At 37.8% G+C, this 18,078-nt stretch overlaps 1 protein-coding gene across 5 annotated transcripts in view; it reads left to right on the top strand.

The window, feature by feature from the left end:
• Nucleotides 1–18,078, top strand: part of BAZ1A (bromodomain adjacent to zinc finger domain 1A) — a 65,307-nt gene that overhangs the window by 40,941 nt on the left and 6,288 nt on the right. For all 5 annotated transcript variants that reach the window (XM_079310209.1, XM_079310211.1, XM_079310208.1 and 2 more), the window contains 10 exons: nt 88–312; nt 944–1,109; nt 1,382–1,495; nt 2,130–2,254; nt 3,805–4,413; nt 6,976–7,139; nt 7,322–7,476; nt 9,972–10,120; nt 17,173–17,420; nt 17,531–17,754. In XM_079310209.1, coding sequence (XP_079166335.1) covers nt 88–312; nt 944–1,109; nt 1,382–1,495; nt 2,130–2,254; nt 3,805–4,413; nt 6,976–7,139; nt 7,322–7,476; nt 9,972–10,120; nt 17,173–17,420; nt 17,531–17,754 — 2,179 coding nt within the window. The remainder of the gene's footprint in view (nt 1–87; nt 313–943; nt 1,110–1,381; nt 1,496–2,129; nt 2,255–3,804; nt 4,414–6,975; nt 7,140–7,321; nt 7,477–9,971; nt 10,121–17,172; nt 17,421–17,530; nt 17,755–18,078) is intronic.

The raw sequence follows: 18,078 nt of genomic DNA, 5'->3' as shown, positions 1-18,078 counted from the left end.
TTTGCTCTGCATTTTAAAACACTATTTTTATATTTATGCACATTCAAATGTCTGTATGAAATAACTGTTTGTTCTCCTCAACTGTAGGCTGCAATTTGAAAAACTTGGATCTTGATAGCTGCACTCTTTCTGAGATTCTCAGACTTCACATTCTAGCATCAGGTGCTGATATAACATCAGCCAATGCAAAATACCGTTACCAGAAACGAGGAGGGTTTGATACTACTGATGATGCTTGCATGGAGCTGAGATTAAGTAATCCTGGTCTCTTGAAGAAACTTTCAAGTACCTCAGTATATGATTTGTTGCCAGGTAATAAAAGACAACACATGTTAGAGATTATTAGATTGCTCAATAAGTGATCGGTTTTGCAACTGCTTCAGACTAATAGTGGTCAAAATTTACTGTATCGTAGAATAATTGAGTTTGCAAAGAATTTCTGGGGGTCGTATGTAGACCAACACTTACCCTCTATGCTTCAGTCCCCACAAGCACATCCCACCACATCAGAGATTGCTGAGCTAGGCAGTCTCATTACTCCTGAGTAGCTTTTCTTTTATCTCACTTTAAAAATGTTAGTGTCACTTGCATAAGGGGATTTCTGTGGAAGAAGCACTGGGTTGTTTGATTCAGCCTCTGTTTTTTCCTCCCCCATTTGTATTTGGAAATGGAGAAAAATTTTTATCTACTGTTCCTTTATCTCTATTTTGAAGGTAATACTGCATTTTACTGCTTCATTTGGTGGTAAAAGCTAGTAAATTAAAAAGTTCATGTCTCTCAGCCAAGCAGATACGCTTTCAGGAAATGTCTCTGCAATTGCACTTAGTGCACTACAGATGTTTGTTGACTTGTTCTTAAGTGAGAACAAATTCAGTTTAGAGCCTGTAAGAGGCTTATTATCAATTGCATAGTGAAATATAAACATTGGTCTGAATTTTATTAGGAGAAAAGATGAAGATCCTTCATGCTCTCTGTGGGAAACTTCTGACTCTGGTTTCCACTCGGGATTTCATTGAGGACTCTGTTGATGTGCTGCGACAAGCAAAGCAGGAGTTCCGGGAGCTGAAGGCAGAGCAGCACCGCAAAGAGCGAGAGGCGGCAGCAGCAAGGTAGGACTAGGATATGGAAAACTAAACTGTGGTGCTACAAATGAGATTAATCCCTTGGTTGCAGAAGGCATATAAGGAACAATAGTAATGCTTCTGTTCTGTCCTGGTTTCCTGGGATAGTATACAGAAGTGAAACTTCGTTGTGCTAAAGGTTGTGTTCTCCTGTGTTGTTGCGATTTTTGTATGATGTTTTAGTATAAAAGAAAAAAGATGTGCACAGACCAGGTAGTAGATTAACTGCAACTGGTTTTCTATATCCTTCTTACTATTAGGATACGTAAGAGAAGAGAAGAAAGGTTAAAAGAACAAGAGTTAAAAATGAAAGAGAAACAAGAAAAGCTGAAGGAAGAGGAGCAAAGAATTTCTGCTGTAGAAATATCTGTTGGGTATGATACATAGTATTACTGTGATATTTATCTTATAGCACTTTTCAGCTCCATGGCCAGACCTCACATGTGTAGTTCAATTGACTTGATCATATACAAAGGTACATTTTAAGTGTATTGTCCTTAAGGTTGATTTTATTTTTCTTCATAGTGATACAGAATTGGTTAAAAAGTTATCTTGTAAAAACTGCCTGTGTTTCTGTGGGGTATTAATTGTATTTGCTAGATAAGGCAAAAATATGTAACAAGTATTTTACAGAATGATATATACATTTTGGGAAGGAAACTTTCTTAGACATGAAAAAAATTTATGGCAACAGAACTATACTGTGTCCAGAAATGATCTAATGATAATAATACTCTTCAAATGAAAGTGTAGGTACCAAAGAGCAGGTTTTAGTCTTTAATATAGAACCTTACATTTGCAGTTTATTTGGTTTCTTTTGGGCTTTAATGTAGTCTGTGATTTACAGTTTATTTTTTAAGAGCGTTACAGGTGTTTTACTAGTTAAGTATTTGGGAGATAAAAATAGTCTTTGTGCCAAAGATGCCATATTTTATTGTGCATTTTTTTTATCATTCAGCTTATATTGCATGGTTGATTAGTCACCTTTTGTTTATTTTGCTATGTCAGGGAGGAGGAACGGGAAGACCTTGATACTAGTACAGAAAGCAAAGAGATGGAACGTAAAGAGCAAGACATGGACACAGTCACAGAGGATGAAGAAGAGCTGGGACCAAACAGAAAACGGCGGAGAGGTAATGCTGTAGTGAGTCTGTGTGTGTACCTGTGCATCTGCATGCGTGCACCTGGCAGGTTCTTGTGTTTTATAACAGGAATATCAATCTTTGCTGCAATTTTCTTTTAAGGGGAAAAAAAAAAGTCACACTTGAACATGATCATAAAGGGGTATTAAGTACATAGAGCCAGCCTGGTGTAGTTCCTATGGTCAGCTGCATGTTCTTTCATACTTCTGTTTCTTCTTGGCTTCCAAATGTGCTGTGTGGATCCCTCTTTTGTCTAAGACATGTTATGGTGTTGCCTAACAACTCATTTACAAGTACTTGACCTCGTAGAGAGAGTTGCAGGAGTTCCATCTAATAGGAGATGGTGTTGGTTTGATTTTTTTTTTTTTTTAAGTAAATGGCAAAACTAACTGGTGTTTCGAAAGAAAATGTTTGATCAAGCATTTGGGTGTAGTTTGCCTTTGTTAATGAAGCAGCATGCCTCCTCTACAAGAATAAAACCAGACTTATGCCTAGATTTAATTTCCTCAGCAGTGTGCTAGTAGGAACTGCAGTGCAGTAAATGGTGCTGCCTACTGTTCCTAGCTAAACATAGATGCCACCATAGGAGGATGAGTTGTTGATGGCTTTGGGCTGGTAGCTCATCTATGTCTTTCTGCTGGGAAGACTTTGTGCTGGTGTCTGTGCTAGTGAAAGTTCTGGATGATTGTGGACTTAAGTTGCAAACTTGTACAGTTCCTAACAGTATCTGGGATGGAAATTCCAAGTAATTCAGTTATACAGATTTACATGTTTCTTGCAGGCTTGTCATGATGGCAAAGCAGTGAGATCCTAAACAGAATTTCAGGTTTCTCAAATACCTGTGTTTGAGATGTTGTGACTGGATGACAAACAAGTGTTATTATTTCATTCCTGCAACTAGGGAGCTGAAAGTCACACTGGAAACATGTAGCACTTGAGTGCTGATGGCATCTTTCAGGCTGCATGCATCAATTATGAGTCATACTGGTCTAAATGACTACCAGGGCATAATACTTTGGTAAACTAAACATGTGTACTGAAGTGTTTTCAGGTGGTACAAATTGAGGGGAGAAAATAATAGTAAATAGATTTTAAAATTAAAGTGATCAAGTGAGATACCCGAGTTTGTCATGAAAACTGCTGTGTAGGGATTCTGGTCATTTTTGAGACTTTTGGGGGTTTAAGATCATAATTTTGAGTATGATAAGTGTGAATCATAGCTTGGATTCAGTAGATTAATTCTTAAAATTTTGGTTCTTTTTGTATGATATTGAAAATGACAGTGTCAGTAAATGAAATTTAGTTTAGTTTCTGCAAAGGGAAGGTGTATTTAAAGTGTCTACCTGTTCTTCAAGGGAATGTTAATCACTTGAGGTTTTCTTTAATAAAACCAGTATTGTCACTTGACTTGAGCTGATGGTCTTTGACAGTGTAGGTTTAGATAACCAGAAAGGGACAGAACTAAAACCTGCCCTTTACTTGAGTTTTTGGTTAAAAATTGTAAATTAATTGCTATCATACTACTTCTTTTAACTTTTTAGGAAGGAGAGGGCAAAATGGATACAAAGAATTTACAAGACAAGAAGAGACCACTTGTGAAAAGAGCGAACCTCTTACTGCTGAAGACGAAGAAGCTTTAAAACAGGAACAACAAAAGAAAGAGAAGGAACTGTTAGAAAAGATTCAGAATGCAACAGCCTGCACAAATATCACCCCGCTAGGTCGTGACCGTCTGTACCGCCGCTACTGGATTTTCCCTTCTGTTCCTGGGTTGTTTGTAGAGGAGGACTATTCTGGTCTCACTGAAGACATGTTGTTGCCTCGAACCTCTTCCTTTCAGAATAGTGGACAGTCTTGCACAAATGAACCTCAGGTATTCAGTAAAACTGGAGAGTCTTTGAAATCCTCTGAATCTACCTCCAATATTGACCAAGATTCACACACCAGTGTTGTTGTAGAGGTGCCAAGGCCAGTATACAAACCAAACCGTTGGTGCTTTTACAGTTCTCGGGAACAACTGGACCAACTCCTAGAGGCTCTCAATTCCCGAGGACATAGGGAGAGTGCCTTAAAAGAAACTCTTTTACAAGAGAAAAGTAGAATATATGAACAACTAAGCAGTTTTCAAGTGGAGAAATTCCATATTCCAGGTAAATGAAGGGTTCTTGGTCTTAATTTGCTTCTATTGATGAAACTTCTATATAATATTATAGAAACCTCTAGTTCTAATTTAATTGTAATTTCTAAGATCTAAGAATTATTCTTTTTTTTTCCACTCAATGGAAAATGTGTTTGGTTTTTTCCTTCTTTTTTTTTTGTTCTTCCTGCTTGACAGACCTTTTTGGTATTTTCTGGTGCTTCATGCTAAAAAAGAAGCAGTAATTTTTCTGTGATCTTACTGCTTAGTAAACCAGGATTGGCTTTTAAACAGACAACTTTCGCAAGTAATTTTAGCTTTGGAAAAAGATTAACTGGGGGATAAAAATTAATACATACTAAAAAGCTGTGTTGGTAGGTACATGGATTAACATCAGTGCAGTGGCATTTAGTGATGTTACTCTTTTCTGGGTTTTTTTTCCCTTTTCTTCCTTTGGCAGACACTCAGTACAGAAGGAAACAGCAGGACAGCAGATGTTTTTATGTTTTTGGATTTTTTTTAATGTACTGAAAACAATCCTAGAACTAGGATTTTGGGGGGTTTTCCTTTTTATCCTAGCCAAGTATTTTGCCATTTAATGGCAAGGCATTGGCTCCAGTCACTGATAAAATTATGCACATACAGACTTACAGCTGGTTTGCTTATGGCATGTTGGTGGGCAGACAGTGTTAGCAAAGTGAGACTCCCCAGGGTCATGTTGAAGAAATTGCTTTTTTTTTTTTTTAATTATGACAAATTATCTTGAGAATTTGTGACTATCTGTATTGGGGCAAAGGAGAATTATTCACAGCAGACACAAATTCTGTTTTCCTGGCATGCATATGCTAGGACACACTGGGAGCACATCAGATACTCTAAATTTATAACTGATCTACCATTTCTTTTGGTGGAAACTAGCAGAAGACAGAGTTTTTACATAGTAATTAAACTTTATTTTGAGGCCTTTTTTCTTTTTTTTTTTTTTTTTTTGGTGAGAAAATCTCTATAATCTTCTGATATATTTGAGTTTGTACATATGGTTCCTTATTTTCTTAATCACTGCACCTTTATCTGTATTTTGTATGTTGCTTTCTGATCTGAAGCAACTCGATGGCCAGAGTCACAGATTTTTCTTCTTTTTCAGTGTTAGAACTGTAGATTGACACTGATTTTCATTTAAAAAAAGAGGCAGCTTTGAACTTCACTTTAATAGAGATGAGAAAAATTCAAATGCAGTGGTCCAGTACCAGTGATGCCACAGCACTGTATGGTAAGCAGGGCTAGATAGCCACATGTAGATGCACTTGGCTGGGAGCTTCTCTGCTGTGGACTCCAGAGGCTGCCCTATTGCCTTCACTCAAATGACTTGAAGGACAAGAGGGATTCTCCTGCACTGTAGGCTGTGCTTTTCCAGTTCCTGCTCAAAAGAGCATGGAAATAAAATTGATATGTGCTATTACTTGATTGTATTCCAGTACCCACTAACTTTTCCTTGTCAATTATTTGAAAAACAGTTGCTGGTTTTCTAGTTCTGCTCAAGAAAAAATACTGCATTTCTTCTTTGCTTTTAAACCAAAGAAGATGTTTCCCACGTCCAGGCATTAGAGTTGCTAGTCTGCATTTTGAGAGTATTTGCATGATTGCTTTCAGTTACAGGGAATTGTTTCAGCAATTGAGAGCACCTTAGAAATTCATCCTGTGCTTTTTTAGCAACAGCTTTATTGTATTTATTAAATACCTCTTAAATGATTGCATGTACCTTCTTATCATGACACTCAAAGGTTTTAAGGTAAATCCTGTGAACAAAAGTGTTCACCACCTATGCAGACTTGCAAGTACTGATTTAGGATTTGGGCAAACTTCCAGCTCTTTACTGTGGCTTTTGGGTTTTTGCATGAACTTTGAGTTCTCTTGGGAGTAGGTTTTTACTTGACAGCCCATCATCATCAGCTTGCACCTTGTTTTCATAAAGTATCATGTTGTCTTGCTCCGTTTTTCCCTGCCTTTAATTAGAGGACACAGTCAGTCTTGTCTGTGCCTGTATCATATTATCTTTTTCTTTTCTTTTAAGGTTAGGTTTTTAAAATTGATTTTATCTTGTCTTGTTCTGTTAGGCTTTATGATTTTCAGTTGCACATGCTTATTTTAAGTGTTTCTATGATAAAGATACATGCAGGAAAGACAGTTGAAGAGTGCTTTTGTAAATTAAGAGTAATCAAATAATAGAAATGTGACTATTGTCTCTTTTTTTCCTCCTTGCACTTAGAGCAAGGTTGGTGTTACTTATCTACTACTTTCAAAAGAATTTTAAGGCAAAAGAACTACTTTTAAATTAGCAAAGATTTCCCTCATGTTGTTATGAGTGGATGCCAGTCTTCTGTTGGTCATCATTACCCTGCTTGGTTGAATCAGATACCTTAGTTGGCACAGATGTTGGTGTTGGCACCTACTTACAAGAAGGGAATTTTGAACCCATGTATTCAGCTTGTTCTGTCTTGAATTATTGTTCCCTCTGCCAACAGCTGCTTTAAAGGAGGAAGATCTGCTAATACCAAATTACTTGCTGTTCTTGCAGAAAAACCTCAAAGTGACGTCAGACCTCCTATAGGGCGGGGAAGGATCCAGAATATCCATGATGGATCTCACCTATCTGCAGAGAAGCAGCTTGAACTGAGACTTAGGGACTTTCTTTTGGACATTGAAGACAGGATCTACCAAGGAACATTGGGGGCTATTAAGGTATTTGTAAATGCTAGAATGTAGGAACATAGTGGTGCCATCAAGTCTGTAACTTAAATGAGAACTCTTGCATGCAGTGATTTTACTAAAAGCATAATTAAATTAAATGTAGACAGTAATGGGTAGTAAAAGTTTATGTCCTTTGATTCTTTAGAAACCTCAAATTTGTATGTTTGCTTCAGGTTACAGACAGACAGGCTTGGAGAGCAGCCTTAGAACATGGGCGATATGAGTTTCTGAATGATGAAAACAAAGAAAATGGTATTATTAAAACTGTGAATGAAGAATCTGAAGAAATGGAAACTGATGATCATGATAAGTTTATTGTGAAAGACAGGTAAGAGCTATAGTTTAAATAATGGTTCTTCTTTCTGAGTTGTGTAGCAGTGCTCGGGTTTTGTTTGGCTGGGGGCTTTTTGACCTTCAAGTCATTTTTACCCTCAGATTCTTCCATATGGTGATTTTTAAGACTGTAAATCTTAAAATGTGATATTTTACTTTGGTTTATAGTCTTTAAAGGGTGCTGTTCTAATACCATATAAGACTAAGGTGCCAATTTTTACATCTTTCAATATTCAGATATTACACTGCTCAAAGTAAACATTAATTATCAAAGAAGAAACATGTGGATTCAGTTTTAAGTAATTTTAAATGTGGGGAAAAATTAAACTGGCAATTAATGTATTGTTTTCCAGAAGAACCTCCCCCAGAAATATCCCCCCAACCAAAAAAACCTCACACAAACAAAAAAACCCTCCCAGTAAGACAAACCAAAACCGCTTCAATTTCTGAAAAGAGTAGAAGTGTTAAAAGGAAAAATGTTAATAGTAAGAAATCTCTGGTTGAACTGGCCAGTGTACCTCATGAGTCACAGTAAGAACCACCAGGGCAACAGGCCATGGTCTGGATTAACTGTAAGTTTGGAAGCAAAAGGGAGATGTGATTTTACAACTGTAGGAATGATACTTCTGTGGAGCAAGCTACAACATAGTAAAAGGAAGGAAACCTCAAATTCTACAGTATTGTAGCTGTAAAGTGTTATGTGGTGTTTTGTTTAGTTTTTAAACATTTGAGATGGATATGGTTCTCTGATAGAAGTTCTTGTTGTAAATCAAACTTCAGAATTCACAGAAATGGTGAATATTTCCAAATTCTTAATTCTCAGAAGTTGCATACTTCTCAGAAATAAAGGTCTACCTTAATATATTTAATGCATATAAAATTGTATGTCTTTGATAGGGTGTGAATATTGAAATACTTCAGAAAGAAAGATTCATTTGAGAATCATTGTACTAACATACTGTTTACCTTTCGTATTTTGTGACACTTTCTGATGTTAGACTTCTACAAAAGCTGTATTTCTGAGTGGACTAATAAATGCTGTGTTGGATGATAGGAATTTAAAGTTCTTCAAGTTTTTTTCTCATTTTATTTCAATTCTTATTCATCACTGTGAATTAGAATTTTCCTATAAGACTATCCTTTGAATAGAGTTCTCTAGTTGCAAAATGGGTGGGGTCATTCTTTATATTAATCACACAATTTACAGACATTTGCTTCTTGAAAACCACAGTACAGAAGTATTCCTCTGTTTTAGCCAAGAAGCTGAAATTTATCTGTTTCCACTTAACGTTGGGTACTTGTTCCGTTGCCAACTCTCAATTGAACTGCAGAACTTTGTAGCTTAATATTTTTCCATTTGATACTGACTCCATCAGAGTTTCTGAATAAAGTATACTCTAATAAAGTCTTGCATATTAAATTAGACTACGGGATTCTGAAATCATGTGACAGATTGCTTTTGATCTGGGGCTTTTTATCCACCTCAGAGCAAGTGACATCTCATTAAGACCTTGGAATTTGACTAGTGAAATGTAAATAACTCTGCAGCTTTCTTTCTGTTTGCTTTCAGGCTCTCAAAATGTGTGTGACTGCAAAATATAATGAACAGCTTTTAAGTGTGAAAAAGAACAGGGACAACTAAAAGCATTGCTTATTCACGAGAATAAAACACAGTCCAGACAGTCTTAATTAGTTAATTTTTTATAAGCCCCAAATAGAAATGGAATTTCATTTTCAGTAGTGAGCTGCTCTCCTACACATTATTTAATGTTTTGTGGTTCAGAAAGATTAACTACATTTTGAAATGATTATTTAGTCTTTTGGTCCTGTTTTATTAGAAAACTACGTCTTTGGTGGTTTGTTTGTTTGTGGGGTTTGTTTGGTTGGTTTCAGAGGCTTTTTAGGGTGTTTTTTTTGTCTGGGAGGTTTCTAACCACTCTTACATAAAAAATTAGTATTTTATAAAGATCCTCCATGGATGAGAATATACTAGTTAACAATTCTTAATTTACATTGAAATACTACTTTATTTTTATTGCTTTATTTTCTTTTCAAAAATCTTTTGAATTGTAGGGATCTATATAGTTGAACTTCTCCCACTTGCTGTGTTCTAAAAGGCTACACTTCACCACTGGAAGTGTTTTCACTGAAGAATTATTGGGACTATATTCTTCACAGAAATCTGTCATAAACTAGCTGATGGATGTGACATCACATTTTCTGGAAATCTTAATTGTTTTGAAATTTCTTAGCCACATTTCTTGCAATTTATATAACTGTTACCTAAAGATGATTTACCTAGATTAACTCGGCTAGCTGAGCAAACATAAGAACTAGGACAGCTGATCACACCTGTGTAGAATCTGTTCCTGTCCATAATCCATGTACATCAAGTTAAAATAAGAGGCTTCTGTAAATGCACACATTTGCAAGTGTCTCCAGTGTTAAGTTCAGAGAATTCAAAGATAATTTAATACGTTTCTCTTCTAGACTTGTTGGGTTAAAAACTGAAGCTCCAAGTGCTGCATCAACAAGCACAAGTACTCCTCAGCCTGTCAGTAACGTGGTCCACTACTTGGCATCTGCACTGCTTCAGATAGAACAGGGAATTGAGCGCAGGTTTCTCAAAGCACCTCTTGGTAAGTCTCAGAATTAAAGCTATGTCTCTGGTATTGTGTAAGATTTTGTACCAACAAACCAAATACATCCACCCCAACACTGCAGTAAGACCCCCAGCCCCAAACCCACTTACTCGTTTTGTAAGACTGGATGCTATAGAAGGACATCTTGGGGAAAAGAAAAAAAAGTTAGCACACCCACATACATACATATATATATATATAATATATTAATTAACAAGCAAATTTTGCTCTTAAGTACATGCTTATTTAACATAGATTATTTCAGTGATCTTGTTTTTGTGGTGCTGCTTATACTGATACAGTCAGAGACAAATTGTACTTGGGCAGAAATGATCAAACTTTCTGGGTGAATTCTGTAATTGAGGCCAGTATATCATGAAGTTAGTTCTAGGTTGTAAAAATGTTTACTTCTTTTTATACTGTTTCCATGAAAGCAGTATAGGCCTAGTTTACATGGATCACCTTGTTCAGTAAAGTATAGGAAAGATTTACATTGCAAACAATATGATTCTCAGGTTTTTGCATTTGTGCTGTAAAACTTGGAAATAAAAGGTTGCTAGAGAAATTTAAACCAAACCAGGATTACAGCTTGACTTTGATATATATTCCTTACTTGGTTTCCTGTGATGAGGCTCCAGAGGTGAGAGAGAGGATCCAAAGTGCATAAAGTCAGTTTGTTTTCCAGTGATCCCTGAGGTCTAGATTCCTTAGCATCGTTTTGCAATTCAGAAGTGGACTTTTATCTTAGAGAAATGTGTAAACATGGTTCCTCCTTCCCAAGGTGGCTGTCTTGTTCAGACTTCCAGTCTGGATGGCACACTGGGGATGAGCTATACTCTGAACTTGCTGGGCTGCTTTATGTCTCACCTCTGGTTTGCCAGTGCAGTGCACTCCAGGGTCCTCCAGGGCTGCAACTGCTACACACCTTGGTAGACTAATACTCTCCTCTGATAATCAGTGTGTATAAAATCATTCTGCTCTGGCAGACTCTGCTGTAGTAGTTGAAGATGAAAATGCAGGTTTGGTGTGTTAACCAAGATGTTAATGCCCTGTGGCACAGTTGACCTGAAGTTGTTTCTGCATCTTGGCTGCTCCTGCATGGAGCTCGCTGTCTGGGTATCAGTTGCCACTGAAGATGGGTTTGAGCTAGATTTGTGCCAGAGACTGACACGTGGGCATGGGTTCCCTTCCAGAAGCTTTTGATATTGGTGTGATGACCTCTAGAAGAGGGAAGTGCCGCAAATGATTGAGATGAAATGGGAGAGCACAGGAATAGTTGAAACCGCAGCTGTTTAAAAGCTTTACTTGGCTGAGTGTTTGGTCAACTCAAATATGTCTGCACCTTCCAAGCCAGGCATGATACAGCTTATTTCCTGCTATATGACTAGATTGTGCAACAGTTAATTGACAGTACCTCTAGCATTTGTCCTACTTTTCATATACAAGCTGTAAATACATTGTGCATTATATGCCTCCATTTCTATGCAGGGTCTGAGAGTACTTTGCTGACAGTTGTAAGTTTACTAATCCTCTAAGGGGAAAAACATGGCTATTAGCAGGCTGTGGTCATTGATTGTGCATCCTGAGTTAGAGGAAAAAGTAAAAGAAGTAACATGCCGCAGAATTATTGGAGAGAGAGTTTTTTAGCAGTTTCAACTCTGCCATAATCTTATGTTGGTTCATGTTCTTGCCTTTGGAATAATGGTGGGCAAGGTTTTTTTAACATGGAAATCCTGTTCTCTTAGGTGTTTTGTATTGAATGACAAAGGGAGTATATAAGGAAAGTAAATATGTTTTGCATGTCTTAAATCTCTGATGTTTGTTTACTGTAATGTGCCTATGCATCTCTTCTGCTGTGAAAAATGCTACTGCTCTAAGATTGCAGTAATGTATAGAATAACCTACATTGCTGAGGAGCAGGAAGGATTCCAGGTGTCCTCTGCTCTGGCTTACTGCCCTAACCATTAAACGACAGTGTCAGGTTTCCTCTTGCTTTTTGGTGCCAAATGTCTCATGTTTTCAGTTGTGTAATGGGCTGCTTTTAGCAGAAGGTGAATCCGAATGAAGGCAAGATTGCATATGTATAGCAGACATAGAAAAATTCTTTACTTAGCTTGACAAGGAGGTGTTTGTAGTGCTACTAAACCTTCTAATGAAAAGCGGACACTTGTTCTTCAGGACTGGTCTGTGCTCAAAGCTGTGATGCATTTTGGTTTTTACATGACTCCTCTAGAGTATGACAAACAGTATTCTGATGATAGGATTAGCTCTAAGTTTGTAATCACTGGGGTTTAGTTTGCAGAATTTCTGGTTTTGTTTGACTGTTCTTACACAGATTACTGTGTCTCTGCACTCATTCTTTTTTTTTTCCTAACAGGAGGGGTGTTTTTTAAATAATTGCAGTTATGTAAGGATACCCCCCTAGATAAAATGCCTTGCATATCTGTTTCTCATGATAAATCTGATAATCCCAACTTTTTTTGGCTTATTGAGTTACCAATGAAGTAAAAATACTGGAAGTCAAGCAAGTGCTAGGAGTTCTATTTTGGTAGCAGTACAGGGGAACACTTGTGGTAAAAAGAGTGTCCCTGCATTTCTGCTTTAAACCACACTTAAAATGCTCTGTCTTTGTCATTATTTCAGTTCTCGCTTTTGCTGCAAAGATCTTTTGCCTTCTCTATCCCACCCTTAACTCTGCTCTGTTCCTAGTAGGGAATGGAGCCATACTTAACAATTTTTAGTTTTCATTTATGACTGCTAGTCCTAAAGCCAGCATGCTGAAATTCCCTGCAGTCACTGGCAGGTTTGTGCTGGTGGCCTCCAGGGTGCAGAGCAGACAAAGGGACCCAGCACAACAGTAAAAGGACCAGCTGCTCCTCTCAGCTCTGTTTTTGTTTGAGGCTCTATCAGGCTGCCAAGAGCCTTGCTGGTGATTCTGATAGGTTTAGAGTTGAGGTGCATACCAAATGTTCAAGTGGAAGAGCAAGAAAAGACTGACAGAGAAGATAGCGATGTGAAAGGAGATCTGGAAACCCCAGAAAAGGCCCCTTCAGCCTTACAGAGCTGCTAAATGCCCACTAATCTTCTGTTGTCTGGTGATTAAATGTAGCATGATTTAAATGCTATGCATTTCTTAATTATGAGCTGTCTTTGAAGTCCTTTCATTAAATATTACTATGAAAATTTGGATTTTCTTCCTTCAGTGCAGCCTAAGGTAATGTTACAGGAGACTCATGGAAAGGAGGGGGTGCAGTTGCAGTACATTGTTTTCCTGCAAACATTTCAGAGTTAAAATGTAAAAAATCCTTTTTTAAATAGTTGTTTGAAAGAAAAAAAAAATTGTTTGATAAGAAAGCAATGCAAGCAGTTTTGTTATGAATTTTGCTTCTTTTTTGATATAAATTTACTTTTCCTTACATTTCAAAATACTTTGCTGTGCAGTAATAGGTCTCATCATTCCTTTTACAGAGATGTGAAAGTTAAGGAATAAAATGATGAAGTGATTTGGTTGCCCAGGTGTTCAGTGTGGCATCCACAAAAAAAGTCTGCCTTCTGCACTAGTTCAGGACTTCAGTCATTTAAGCATCCTTCAGATTTCCATGCAAAAGGTTGGATTCTAATTCATGGGAGCACCTTTGAGACTGATGGAGGGAATCATGTGCCTGCTTTGTAACTTGTGCCATGCACTTCTTGCATGACAAAAAAAAAAAAAAAAAAATGCCCAAACCAAGTTTTTGCTCCCTTTTGCTTGTCTTTATTCAAAAGCTGTTTCTTTTCCTATTTCTAATTGTCCTCATAACAGCATCAGACATCTTTCAGCAGTATCCTAGGATATGATCAGTATATACACATGCTTTGTTCTTATGCTTTCATTACTTCCCTGCAGAGTTTCATGAGCAGAGGCAGCAATGGTGGAAATGGGCTTTTTTACCATAAAGAATTTTTGTTTACTCTTCAGAGAAGACAGTGAAAGAAGGTGCCTTGTAATTGGAGCAGAGGAGGTTGACCATGGCTCTTCCTTCCTTGGAGGTTAATTTAATAATTTTAATACTCGAGAACACTCCTGCACAAAAACATCCAAAATACGTTGTTTCAGGTGGAGAGATGAACTAATTCTCTTGGTCCTTGAGAACTGTGCCCATAACCTGGCTACATTTTTTGAGCTGTAAGGAGGTTGTTCGTAGCACAGACCAGACAATTTTTTTGCTGAGAGAGAAAAACCTGTGGTTAGCATCTGCTGCTGTGGCCATTTGCACCAGAGATGGACAGAAAGGTAAGGCAGGGTAGGATTCACAGGTTTTAGTTCAAGCATTCTCTTTGTATTGGAAGTCAAAGTAAACACTGGGATGTGCAATTCCACCATGCACAGTTCGTAAGGGAGTACCCTTCACTGTGTGCACATAATGAGAATCACTGTTCAAGTCATGTTTTTAGGCTACATAAGTATGGAATATAAAAATTAATTAAAAAATAATCTGCCATGCTTCAAAAAGGTGTTTGAAATAACTCTATGAATTTAATGTTAGGTAATGCAGAAGATGATGAAAGGCACCACTGGGGTTATAAAAGGAGGAAGAGAGTGAAAGACAAGACTAGTCAGAGAGATGGTAAATTTTAAATGTTATTTGTATTGCTAAGAATTAGAAAGCATTGAATATTTTATCAGGTTTTCTTTTTTATATTTTTTTTACTTAATTAATTTTGTAGTCAGTTCCTTACATTGAAGGTATTGAAGCAAAAGTTTTAAACATGAAACAAATACAGCTCAAATATTTAAAACTAAGAAGAAGGTTTCTGCAACCAGAAATAAAGAACTGATTTTTTTTAAATAACTTTGGGACCGAAATCTGCCTGTTCACATAGTCCTGGGGTTTCCCCCCTTTCTTTTAATGTCCCCTTTTTTTTTTCTGAAACTTTGCAGCATTGTACAACTGCATATCCTTTCTAGAAACACTAAAATGGAAAACCCTTCCCTGAACTCAATTAGCTATTGATAGATGAGTGCATAGATGTGTCAAATGACTTCATTTGCATTGTAGGAAGGCTTGGAGCACTTAGCTGACAGAAGGGTATCCCACTGTGCAGTGTAGAGCTGCTCAGACACAAAGGAAGAGGCCATTTCTCCCTCCAAGTTAACAATATAAATGAGAAAGATGATGGATGGAAGAAAAAAGTGTTATTCTTATTTGACAAATTGGGATCTGAAACAGTGGGTGTTGTTTGGCTTGTTTGTTTAGCAGCAGGATATGCTGAAGCAGGTTGTGGTCAGTAATTTTCATCTCTACTTGCTCTGCAAATTTGCAGTTGCAATATATTTGTCATGTTGTGTGATGAGCTGTATTGGTGAGCCAAACCAGGCTGAAAATAACCTCCAAATAAAAGTAATAAAGCTCAAGCTGTCTTTATTAGCCAAAGAAACGCTTGCCAGACTACATATATGCTTAACATAACATGTCTTTAGGAGTACAAAACTGATTTAAGTGATTTTAATTTTCTTACTGAATAAAAAAAAAAATGGAGATATACTGCAGTGCTATGAAAAGGACTTTGTCCACTTCAGAAGACTGAACTTAACACAGGAAGCCTAAGGACTAAGTAATAGGAAATATTAGGAAAGACAGGTTTGCAGTTTAGTTTATTTATGAAGCTGTGTTGCCTGTTTATCCTCTGCCTTCTCCCATCACTTCTCATGTGCTGCTTGCTGCTAATGCAAATGTATGCAAGATTAGACAAATCCTGGCAGTCAGTTGATGAGAAGGCAGAAGGACCTTGCCAGGAGAGCAATTAGTCTCATTTTTGTTCTTTCATTTTATTTGTTATTAGATATTTTCTCTTCCTGAGAATAAATCATTTGGCAGACAGGTGCATCACAGGCCATTTGTGTGCCCACTGTCAGTAGTGCAGCAGGCAGGGTGGCATTATATACTGGAGTGCATCATTAATCAACTGAGATCACACAGTAGTAGCTGGACTGTCACTTTCAGAAGGGAAGTCTTCAGACATTTCCTATAATCCTGTTGTATTGTCTCTTCCTGTCCTCAAACCCTCTTACTTTAAAATGCAAGAAATAACTTTCGGCTACAATAAAGCAATTTGCTTTCTGCTCAGCAGAAAGGGTGCAGGGTGTCATTTATACCTTCCATTTTCTCTCAGGTTCTCAAACAGCCTATTTGCTTCTCTAGTTCCCAGCTGCCCATTCCCATTCATTACTGTCCTCCTCACTATTCAGTGTGTGTGTTTGTGTGGCCGCTTCCATGGCCTGGATTGCAAATCAAAACTATTTGAAGATACAATCTAATTTGGCACCTCTGTTCCCTCCCCTGTTTATTTTTAACTTAATTAGGAACTCAGGTGTTACTTGGTTTGACACTTGATGTGGACCTCAGGTCTTCCTTGTGTACTGCATGGCTTAAAAGGTGTTAAGGAAACAGGTATATTTCATCCAGGTCAGTCACCCAGCCTGGTCAGCCACACAGAGATGCAGGTGCTTGTGAGGGCAGAGTGCAGGGCAGGAGTGAAGGCAGTGAGGCATGGGCAGAGGGCTGAAAGGCTCTCTGGTAGACTGTACTGCAGCAAGAGTGGGTGAAAAGTGCTCTGCAAACTATTCTTTGCCAGTGAACTTTCTTTAAACATTTTGGGATTTCCAAATGTAAATGCAAAGATAGGTAAATTGGACATGTGATCATTTTTTCATAATCTTAAGTAATGTTTTGTACTTTGTAAATTGAATCAAATTAGGTTTCCACGTTGATATCTGAGTTTATTGTCTTATTAATGACCTGTGTATGTGCAAGTTCTAAGTTGAATAGGTATTGAAGAGTAAAGTCTTAAAGCTCCAGCATCTTGGAAACTATGGGGAAAATATTCCAGTATTGAAGAAATAAGACAAAGGTTGAATTATTATCCCAGTTTGCTCCTTGCTGCCTGTTTGAAAGTCAGAGTATTACCTCATATTCTCAAATAACCTGGATCTTTGAAAAAGAATTTTGTTAATTCTGTGGAGGTTTGTAATTTTTGTTATTTTTTTAAATCCCCTTCTTCAATGGAAGATGCCAGTGATGGTGGACGGTCCTATAAAACAGTTCTGGATCGCTGGAGGGAGTCACTTCTCTCTTCTACCAGCTTGTCCCAAGTCTTCCTTCACCTGTCTACGCTGGACCGAAGTGTCATCTGGTCCAAGTCCATCCTCAACGCGCGCTGCAAGGTGTGTCGGAAGAAGGGCGACGCGGAGAGCATGGTGCTGTGTGACGGCTGCGACCGCGGGTACCACACCTACTGCATCAGGCCCAAGCTGAAGGTATCTCGGGAGCAAGAACTGCTGCCTTTTCACTCAGAGTGGGAATAGTTCTTACAGCACAATTGCACATTGCTAATGCTTTTTCTCTGCATTTCCCCTTCTGTTTCTAGGTCATTCCTGAAGGAGATTGGTTTTGCCCAGAGTGCCGACCGAAACAGCGTTCTAGGCGCCTCTCCTCCAGACAGAGACCTTCTGTGGAAAGTGATGAAGAGACTGCTGAGCAACTGGAAGGGGAGGAAGAGGCAAACTATGATGAGATGGGGCAAAGTGAGGAGGAGCACTATGAAGAAGAGCAAGATGAGGAGGATGAATCTCAAGAGGAGGAAGAGATAAGGTAAGTAGACTTGTTCAAATATCACCTTGATCATTATGTGGAGTAATTGTTCACATTAGTATGTATCTTGAAACTCTAGTTTGAAAAATATGTTTATTTTTAGAAAAAGGGCAGCTTGTTACAAATTTGGCTATTACCCAAAAATTTAATACTGACAAAAGCTAGAGCCACTGGACTTGGGCTCACTTTTCAGGATAAAAATTCCAGCTTTGGGTGTATGGGTGACAGAAGGCCACCAGAGCTGCATTCTGTACAGCTACTGTTTGAATATAAAGGGGGGAGAGTTTCAAACATTAAAGGTTTTCTGGGGAAAACCTGGAGTTA

Source organism: Erithacus rubecula (genome assembly GCF_903797595.1).
Source record: "Erithacus rubecula genome assembly, chromosome: 6".
In the NCBI taxonomy this organism is placed as follows: domain Eukaryota; kingdom Metazoa; phylum Chordata; class Aves; order Passeriformes; family Muscicapidae; genus Erithacus; species Erithacus rubecula.
The sequence above is the reverse complement of the archived record's forward strand: the minus strand, read 5'-3'. Positions and strand labels throughout refer to the sequence as shown.